This window comes from Pangasianodon hypophthalmus, chromosome 8 (genome assembly GCF_027358585.1).
Source record: "Pangasianodon hypophthalmus isolate fPanHyp1 chromosome 8, fPanHyp1.pri, whole genome shotgun sequence".
In the NCBI taxonomy this organism is placed as follows: domain Eukaryota; kingdom Metazoa; phylum Chordata; class Actinopteri; order Siluriformes; family Pangasiidae; genus Pangasianodon; species Pangasianodon hypophthalmus.
This window is the reverse complement of record NC_069717.1, coordinates 30,382,146-30,392,145: the sequence shown is the minus strand read 5'-3', so window position 1 is coordinate 30,392,145 and position 10,000 is coordinate 30,382,146. Positions and strand designations below refer to the sequence as shown.

At 39.4% G+C, this 10,000-nt stretch overlaps 3 protein-coding genes across 6 annotated transcripts in view; 1 reads left to right on the top strand and 2 right to left on the bottom strand.

Annotated features, from left to right (window-relative positions):
* The window catches only part of ipo11 (importin 11), a 76,008-nt gene that overhangs the window by 3,969 nt on the left and 62,039 nt on the right, over positions 1-10,000 (top strand). The window contains exon 2 of the mRNA XM_053236146.1: positions 204-335. Within this exon, the coding sequence (XP_053092121.1) occupies positions 204-335 (132 nt within the window). The remainder of the gene's footprint in view (positions 1-203; positions 336-10,000) is intronic.
* Positions 657-5,324, bottom strand: LOC128318704 (uncharacterized). Of its 2 annotated transcripts, none has more exons than XM_053236147.1 (4): positions 3,239-5,324; positions 2,953-3,048; positions 2,800-2,847; positions 657-1,888 (listed from the first exon to the last, which is right to left on the bottom strand). In XM_053236147.1, the coding sequence occupies exons 1-4, from the start codon at positions 5,322-5,324 to the stop codon at positions 1,617-1,619; spliced, it is 2,502 nt and encodes an 833-aa protein (XP_053092122.1). In that variant the 3' UTR covers positions 657-1,616. The 2 variants fall into 2 exon arrangements, with proteins under 2 accessions (XP_053092122.1, XP_053092123.1); XM_053236148.1 differs by having other exon boundaries at positions 657-1,885.
* LOC117599996 (inactive histone-lysine N-methyltransferase 2E-like) overlaps positions 5,422-10,000 on the bottom strand; it is a 5,835-nt gene continuing 1,256 nt past the window's right edge. Inside the window, exons 2-13 of one of the 3 annotated variants that reach the window (XM_053236150.1) lie at positions 9,923-9,997; positions 9,647-9,782; positions 9,333-9,495; positions 9,015-9,207; positions 8,775-8,876; positions 8,590-8,661; positions 8,356-8,448; positions 7,509-7,601; positions 6,726-6,818; positions 6,519-6,590; positions 5,829-5,934; positions 5,422-5,585 (exon numbers count right to left, since the gene is read on the bottom strand). In XM_053236150.1, coding sequence (XP_053092125.1) covers positions 5,422-5,585; positions 5,829-5,934; positions 6,519-6,590; positions 6,726-6,818; positions 7,509-7,601; positions 8,356-8,448; positions 8,590-8,661; positions 8,775-8,876; positions 9,015-9,207; positions 9,333-9,495; positions 9,647-9,782; positions 9,923-9,934 — 1,299 coding nt within the window. In that variant the 5' untranslated portion in view covers positions 9,935-9,997. Of the gene's footprint in view, positions 5,935-6,518; positions 6,591-6,725; positions 6,819-7,508; positions 7,602-8,355; positions 8,449-8,589; positions 8,662-8,774; positions 8,877-9,014; positions 9,208-9,332; positions 9,496-9,646; positions 9,783-9,922; positions 9,998-10,000 lie in introns of all 3 variants that reach the window. The other 2 variants (XM_053236149.1, XM_053236151.1) reach the window with 2 other exon arrangements.

Below are 10,000 nucleotides of genomic sequence, written 5' to 3'. Positions count from 1 at the left end.
GGGTAATCCGTGATGCTGAGGAGTGAAACAGTGGACTTCAAGGGGAAGTGTTTAACTCCGAAATGGAGCACAGTCTACCTGCACTTCACCACTAGAGGGCAGAGTTCCACTGAAAATCCTCTATATACTGAGATCATTTACACTGATCCGTGTGTGTGTGTGTGTGTGTGTGTGTGTGTGTGTGTGTGTGTGTGTGTGTGTAGATGGATCTGCAGGTGTCTGTGGTTCTGCAGGTTCTGTCTCAGGCAAGCAGTCAGGACTCGGCTCTGCTCAAACCTGCAGAGGAACAACTGAGACACTGGGAGAACCAACCAGGGTTCTACTCCATACTACAGGTACACACACACACTCTCACACACACACACACTCTCACTCACACACTCTCTCACACACACACACACTCTCACACACACACACTCACACTCACATACACACACACACACTCACACACACACTCTCACACACACACACACTCTCACTCACACACTCTCACTCACACACTCACACACACACTCTCACACACACATACTGGTTTTTAAGTCTTACGAGGACTTTGCCGGCCAAACCAGTTGAAACGTGGTTTAAGGGGACCCACCTTTCCCTTTGTGCTACAGCAATGCCGTAAACATCAAAAAATTTGGTTTTTTTTAGCAAGACAAATTTCACTTCAGATTTCTTCTACGCAAAATTAAACTCTTAAACACAAGACCTGACATTATGGTTGCATATAAGGACCGTCTGAGAAGCTCCCGCCTCCGACAGAATTGGTACTTATAAGGTCACACCGCTTTATCGGGACATCAGTTTAACAATACACAAAAAAAGACTTTACACTGTATTAGAAGGACAGGCATGTTTTATTGGTACTCGACTTAACACAAACACAAACATGACCGCATGGTGATTTACCGGGTCATCTGTGACTTAACAGAACAAGTCCTTCTATACAACAATTACAGAACATTAAGCAACTCAGGTTAGGGATACTACAACTGAGCACTTAAAAAACATAACTGTTAACTGTTAACATAATTTTTAACTCTGTTAAATACAGTCCCCTCTGAAAAGCAAGTTCAATTATATTGTTTTTCCTATACCTAGACATCTGGGTTTAAGATCAAATGACGAATATAAAACGATAGCTCAGAATTTTAGCTTTTTTTCCTGATATTTACATTTTTTAAACATTTTATTTTCAAGTGATGAAGTATGTTGGAACATGTGACTGGTGTTTCTTGTTGCCCAGGTGTATCCTGTTAAATTGATTGTTTAAAGAATTAGTAGCTATGAACAGCTACTCTTGTTTTGAGCGATGTATATGGGATGTATGTATGCTGGCTTGATACAGTTATTGCAAGCAAGGGATATGAACCAAATATTAAGTGTTGTTTAATTTACTTTAAGAGAATTTGTGCCTATACCAAAGGTGCCATGTTTTAAGCTGTGTAACACAGATATAAAAATCAGGAAATGAAAGCTGAAATTCTAAACCATCATCTCATATTCATCTTTTGACCTCAAACCCAAACATCTTCAGCATATAGCAAAAACAGACTAACTGAGCTTGCTTTCTGTTACTTTCAGAGGAACCTTTATGTAGCATCCCATCACGATTTTCAATTACATTGGGATTTCCTTTTAAAAGTTATTCCCCTGTTTCGAACAAAATCTCGTATATTTTGTGCTGTACGGCCTGCCAGCACAGGATCCTCAGCAGCCTTGCACTGCAGACACTCTGCCATCGTGGCCAGTTTTCCTGTGGTTATATGAGACTTGAAGTGTTTCATGACAGCCATGACCTCACGTTTAGACCACTGTGTTCGTACCGTCTTTCTAGACCTCTTTCTAGTGCGTTCAGTCTCTGCTACAGTATTGTCCTGCACCACTGCTAAACAAACAAACAAATAAAAAACCTATTAGTTTCAGAAAAAACTCTGAATGCTGAGATGTCTAGATATTGGGGGCTTTTGTTAGTGGTCAAATATCCAAAAAGCTTGCTGTTATATGAAACATAGACATGGGTATACACCAAGCAGCCATAACATTAAAACCAGGTGCCTAATATTGTGTAGGTTCTTCTTGTGCCACCAAACAGCTCTGAGCTGTTGAGGCATGGACTCCACAAGACCTCTGAAGGTGTGCTGTGGTATCTGGCACCAAGACGTTAACAGCAGATCCTTTAAGTCCTGTAAGGGCCAGAAGGGCTAAGCTTCCATCCCCATGAGCATCAATGCACCTTGGGAGTCCATGACCCTGTCTCTGGTTCACCAGTTCTCCTTCCTTGGACCACTTTTGGTAGGTTCTAGCCACTGTATACTGGGAACAAGACCTGCTATGTTGGAGATGCTCTTACCCAGTAGTCTAGCCATCACAATTGTTGATATACTAAACTAAATCAAATTAGTTGATATACTAATATATCCCAACCCTCGACAAACGCCATCGTAGAGAAATAATCAATGTTATTCACTTCACCTTTCACTGGTTGTTATGTCTGATTGGTGTATACAACACGTATCAAAAGAATCAATTAGATTGTGATGTTTAAAATTGTGAACCTTATAGCCAGCTTATTGCACAGCAATAAAATTAAAACAGCAGGTGCTCTATGGGACATGGGCAAAGCATCTGTGTTTGAGACTAAACAAACAAGTATATAAATATGCACATCATACAACCATAAAGACTGGGAGATATGATGACATAGAGTTTTGTTTCAAATTAAAATAGGTTAAAAAAAAGATAATTATGAGTTATATGACTAAAACAAAACCACATATATAACTTAGAAAATACAACCAGAACATCCAGCTTTGGCTTCTTTTGGTGGGTGATCCTTCTGCATCGCTATAAGAAGAGATTACCACATTATTCAGCATACACAAACAGTGTGGACTGATCACGACCCAAACAATTGGGCATGTAACACATCAATATGTTAGAAAAACCTACCAATCTGCACTGGTGCACTCATAGACACATCCATATTCTCACTTTCAGTGCCATTCTCAGATTCACTTCCATCACTGCCATCAGTGTTGATATGATCTTAAAAGCAGAAGCAAAAATGAATACTACAGTATATTTCAACAAGTCCCTGACTATGTTCCTTGAACATGATATTAAGTAACAGTCTTTACCAATCTGATTGCCTAATATTAGCCTAATTCTACATAGGACACATTAGGACACCACAGGACCTTTAAAACTGTTCCCCTTCTAAAATGCAGATGCATACCTTCAATTTCAATGTCATCAAGTGATTTGCCTTGAAGTTCAGGAAGAACCCCTTTTTCCATGGCCAGTAGGAGTTTTGATATTTTAGCTAGCTGAGTTGTTGCTTCTGGGAGCCTGTAGTATTCACGATGTACACGGATGTCATGTCCCAAGAAGTCTGCAACTTGATCCAATTCATTGTTTTTTAGGTTAAGAATTTGTGAGAGAGTGGCCACATGTTTACGCAAATGTGTTGACCTAAGATGTTCTGGATTTTGAGCACCACAGTGAGATGCATAGAGTCTCAGGCAGTCCTGGCCCCTGTAAGGGCTTTGGCAGTTGGGTCTGGCAAACAAGAAGGAATTGGAATCCAGTACCCCACATTCCTTTCTTTTACTGACCAAAAGTGTGAGTGCATCCACCATGTTTGGTGTAAGAAGCACAGCGACTTTCCTCCCCCTTTTACCCCTGATCTCAACCCTGCTGAAGTGGCTGCAAAGTTTCTGTTCAAATTTAGAAAGGCCCACTGCAACATCTTCATGAAGATGCGTGTTATCTCTTTCTTGGAAGCTTTTTGTCTGCATTTTGGAGACTTCCCCAGCACGTCTTCGATTAAAAAGAATTATTCTTGCAAGTGTGGTTTTAGCAAGTTCTGCATAGATTTGTGGCGATGGTGCCTTCTTCAAGTTTTCGGATGATGCATCTGCAATTGTTTCCAGGTGTTTATGAAGCAGCTGAACATCATGGGTAAATGGCAGCGTTAATGGCTTGTTAAATTTTGCTTCACTCAGTGAGTTTAAAGCATTGTGGGAGATGAGCTCTGACCACTTGCTGGTATACAGTTTTTTGAATGTTTCAGTTGACTTGATTTGCTCTTCATCCTCTGCCATTAAAGCTCTACAATGGATGATCGCACATACCTTTTGTAAGGTGTGCCCCAGTTTTAATGCTAGGCTAGGAGTTTGGTAGCAGTTCATTTCTTCATCATAGCCAGACACTGTTTTGACAGCTTGAACAACACTTGGAAAGTTGGCAGGTTTTACAGCTTCCTCAAGGCTGTGTATGTGAGAATTGCTGCGTAGAGTTAACAAAAATCTTCCAATTTCACGAAGCTTTTGTCGAATATATTCATATTTGGTAGAGTCATTTCCATGTTTATTGAAGAAAGACTGTGCTAGCTGAAGAATGCAGAAGTCATTGCGTACTACAGAGGCAACGTCATCTTCTTTCATTGCACTTAAAAGCTTCCAAACCCCAGGCGATATCTGGTGTGGGAATGTAGACTCTGCCAAGGCTGCCAAACCCAAAACCCTGGCCCTACCGTGGTGTTCATTTAGTTCTCCTGGCTTTAAAGAACATCTTCTTGCATGTCGCCATAGGTCTTTACGGACAAACATCGCTTTGCAGTACATGCAATGCACAAACTCTTTGGAATCGCAAATTCTGGTTGGTCTTCGTTTGACTTTGAGCATCCCAGTTCCTTTCTGTACAACATCGGAATTATGCTGATAGTTGCCCTTGTTTCTAAGGTTCTGCAGCAATACTTTACGTTCTTTTGAGTTCTTTGGCATTGACAGTGCTTTTGCAACTTCACCTTCTGCCATATGTGTTTTCAGATGACGAGAGATTTTTGACTGTGGTTTCCCACAAATATAACAGTAGTTTTTCTTATTTTCAGTACAAGAAATTACAGATGACTGAAGACACTCCTCAGCTCCATCCACTTTAGCCTTGCCCTCTGCCATTAATGATTCCTCAACATCTCCAAGTAAATCACTTCCACCAGCTCCCTCTCTTACTTCCAACAGTTGCTGGCTTGCAGATGTTCCAGTGACTGTTGTTGGCAGCATTAAACTGTCTGATGCACTGCCTAAAACTGCAACTTTTGATGTTCTGTAGGTCTCAGACACTTGCTTACCCTGAACTTTGCTTGAAAGATTATCTGAGGTTTGTGTATAGCTCGCTTCACTGTCATAATCTACATCAGTCAACTGCTCCTCATAAAGTAAACCAACTTCTTCTCTGGCCTTAACACACACTTTGCCCTTGCTTGCACCTTCAGGATTCAACTTGGCAATCTGGGAATAAATAGCCTTTCGTTTCTCCATATTCAAGGGGCATTCTCCTTGTAACTCTACTGAACTCTCAGATTCACTGTCTGACTCTGACTTTGGCACATATTCTTCATCTGATAGTGATTCATCCTCACCAGTACTTACTCCCTAGTACCAGAAAACAAACGATCACTAGAAATTGCACTTGCAAATGACTAAAATTTATATAATGAATTATAAATGCACTCACCCATGATAGTGACTCATTCTTAATAAGTTTTACAAAGCAGGACTTGTGCCAAAAACAATTGCAGACTGCAAAAGAGAGAGAAGTAAATAAGTAAGAATGTAAGACTTCAATACACATAAAACTAAAAACACCACAACTGTTGCCTTAACTCAATATAAAAAGATGAAGCTTAGAATTTTATTAATAATTTTCAAACCTTATGAATTTATGAGACCAGGACCACTGTCTGGAAACAATGGGCCAATTGGACAAACCATACCAGTTATAAATTAACTGCCATCTTAAATACTGTAAAGTACATTACTGACCTTTGCATCTCAGACCAATCCATTTGAGTGATGCTACAGGTCCAACACATGCTGCACATTTGTTCATGCTCGAAACAGTTGCGAGGACCATTTCATGTTTACAATTCTGTGAATAGAATTAATAAAACTCATTTGACATCACAACCAAAAATATTTGTCTAAAAGTAACTCTAGTGGAGGAATAACATGGAAAGCAAAATCCATTTATTTGATGTTAGATGATGTGCACTTTGGGCATTTTCACAACTCAAATACAAATACAGACAAAAAGAGCATGCCTGTTAGAGGTTTTAGTCTTGACTTTATATAACAAAAGCTGAGGTGACAAAATATTAAAACTGTATCTGGATATTCTAGATACTGCATCAGCATTCTCTTTCACACGTCTTCATTTTAATTCTGGATGTGTTTAAGTATGAGGCAATGGTGACAAAAAAGCAAAATGTACGTTTTTAAAACAAATCAAAAATGATCAAAATAACTGATAAATATAGGTTTTGATAGCAGAACATGTTGCTCACTAATGTGATATTCGACATAGTGTATGAATGGCTTTGGTCATTACACATACAGTAGATATTTGAAATTATGCAACATGAAATAAATTATACAAATAATGAAGGAAATTATTGATGATGTATTCCATAGAAATATCATAAGCCAGAAATAATGTCTATCCAGCAAACTTACTTTTTCTGTTTTCTCACTTGGTGCTACTGTATCTTTTTCCTCAGGCCCAGATTGCTCCTTCACAATGGTAATCTGAAATATTAGACAACAAAATGTTAAGGTTACAGATTAACCAGGCTAGGATTATTTTCTGTTTAGTTTAGTGAAATTAGCAGGCAATGGGTATCCTTTTGGACATAATTAATCAGAAGATGATCTCAAAATTACCTTTTCTGTCTCCTTTCTTGGAACCTCAGACTCCATCTTGTCCTTTATAGTCGTCAGCACTGTTGTAACCTCAGTAATGGTTCCAGCTGTATTCTAAAAACAAAAATAACAAGAGATTTCTATGATGATAAACCAGCACCCAAGTCAGATCAATACACATTTACAGTGCACCACTCCCAGTGACTCTGAAGAAGCAGATAAATACCTAATAATGTATATGGTGTTCATGATATAGCTTCACAAAGTGAAGTCCCTCGAGACCAGGTTTCTGTCAGACGCTTTACACACAGCTGCTGATGTGCATTTACTATCACATGTCTACAAGGTCCCATTAATACCCAGTGTACTGATAAACCAGTGCTGTGCCACACACAAGCTGATGAACACAGAGTCATCATATAAATCAATACTGTCCTCATATACCATGTACTAGTCAAACACACTGACACACACTAATATTCCTCTATATCCTTATAGCATAGTTCCTAAAGGTTCTCATTAGACACAGTGTTCTCATAAAACAGGTCTCAGCCATACACATCACATACACACACTAACTACATTCTTAATATAGTGCCTACAACTGCAGACACTTCTATCTCTGTGCTCAAGAAATGTTTCCAGTGCGAGGAGCAGCTCACAGACACACTTCACTATTACAGTGCACCAGTCCCAGTGACTTTAAACAGACAGTGTACTGTGATTAAAAACTCCCTCAAACTCCGCAAACTGCACAGAACAATTAGGGAGATAATTAATCAGATGATGATTTCTACAATTTACCTTTTCTGTCTCTCCTCCTGGAACATCAGTCTCCAACTTGTCCATCACAGACGTCAGCTCTGATGTAACCTCAGTGACGGCTCCAGCTATATTCTAAAAACAGACATCACAAAACATTTTTCTCATTTCACACTTGTTACACACACAGTATTCCCAAGAAGAATGTGGAATCAGCGATTTTCTGTAACAGTTGTGCTGGAAGTTTCCAACGAGTTTCAATCAACAAATTTTCAGTTCATCCACAGTAGCGCATCAGCAGTCTTCCATCATTGCATCTCTCAAATGCTCTATAGGGTTTAGGTCAGGGCTCTGGGAAGTGTTCATATGTGCACTGTATATACAGTATATTAGGGAAGTGCACTGTATATATGGTATACTATTTATACCCATATAATGGACACCCATCAGTGATAATGATGCCTCTAAAAACAGTGCTGTAGCTGATTAACTCATAACTGCACCCCACACACTGTAACGTGTGTGTCACTGCTGTACTCACGGTAGACCACATATATACTCAGTGCTGCTCCTATAATGGTCCCCTACTACTGAGGGATGAGAATATAACACACTGCACATAGTAAAAGGAATGAACTCTAGTCAGTAACTGTACATCTGTTAAATGCCAATTTAAGATAAAGTATATGGTGTTCATTATATAGCTTCACAAAGTGAAGTCCCTCGAGACCAGGTTTGTGTCAGATGCTTTACACACAGCTGCTGATGTGCATTTACTATCACATGTCTACAAGGTCCCTTTAATACCCAGTGTACTGCTAAACCAGTGCTGTGCCACACACAAGCTGATAGGGGGATCATTAATCAAAACATGATTTCTATAGTTTACCTTTTCTGTCTCTCCTCCCAGAACATCAGTCTCCAACTTGTCCATCACAGACGTCAGCTCTGATGTAACCTCAGTGACGGCTCCAGCTATATTCTAAAAACAGACATCATAAAACATTTATTATTAGATAAAACCAAATTTTTCAATACTTATTATTCAAGCTTGTAAATTGGGTATAGAATTGTATATGTAGAATCAACAGGTTTTAATTCATTATATATTTCTGTAAATGACCTGTTCTGTTTGGTTGATGGCTGCCTGGGTATCTTCGGTCACAGGGGTAAAGGGGTCTGCCTCACAAACAGCCTACAGAACAGGTTAAAGAGCAAGACGAAAGGCATGTATTAAAACTGGAGCACTGCTTGGTTTCAGCAGACCATGTTAGCCAACTTCCAATTCTTTCACTGACTACAGGATACCTGGTGCTGTGACAGAGACTGATTGTCTTTCACCCTCCTGGCCTCACTCAATGCCATAGTGCTGTTTTCCTCTGGTGGCAGTTGGTGTTCTTCAGCTACAATCTGTGAAGATTTGTTAGGACAGTGTAAAATATTGGGAATATAATTAGATGATTGTAGCATGTAATGATTTGTAAGTTATGTTTGTACCGGCATGTTTAAGCGTGGCCCAATAACACTGAATAGTTCAATCTTCAATACCTTATTTCTCCAAGGCAACTCAGAATTGCCATAGTCGTATGTGATTTCTTCTCCAGGGTCGATGCTCCTAGTCGCAAATAAACACAGATGAGGCTTTCCCTCTACAGTGATTATTTTCATTTTGCTGTTTGGGCTGATGTGGTCATCATTGACAAGTCTCCCAAGGGAACCATCTTCTCTGGAAGCATCGACACTGAAGCATGATATAAGACAACACATAACATCTTGTGGCTGCACAGAAGACCTTTTCAAAACTTTATGCATTAGCATGATCTTACAGAAAACATTATATGAAGAACAATGCAATGTTATACATACCATAAGAGTCTTCCATTGAAACGGAATTCATACATGAATACTTTCATGGCATCGTGATACAACTTCTGTCGTCGTTCACATTCAGCTTTGTTTATGAGTTGTCCTCTGTACTCCAAAAGAAAATCTCCCTTATCAAAATGAACACAACTGAATACTCCACGTCCTGTATGAGAAAGCACAACACCTGTTAGTCCAGTGTTTATTCAAGCCGAGCAGCACATCTGCAGTGTTCTCTAACGTCCTGATGCTCCTAAATAAGAATAATAATTTTTTAAACAAAAAAAACTAACAAAGAATGACATATTAAGACTTACCTATAAATGAATTTATATATTTCACATCAAATCCCTCCTTGTCTTTGGCAGCAGATGTGAAATATTCAGCCTCCTGTTTGGGATTGTCTCTCCTCCTCCTCCTCAGCTTCATCTCACACAGTCTGTACACCGGACGCTGTGTGTCCACGCACAACTCATCCTTAGTACTTTATTTCATTTAGTTTATACTTAAGTTTGAAGCCTTAAAACACTTTGGTCTGTATATAGGTTATTGTTATATAAATGTAAAGCAATGTAAATTTCCTGTGAGCCTACCGAGGGCTCCATCAGTGATGCTGAGGGATGTGCTGTTACTCTGCTGTGACGTCACCGCAGCACCAGCACACACAGCTG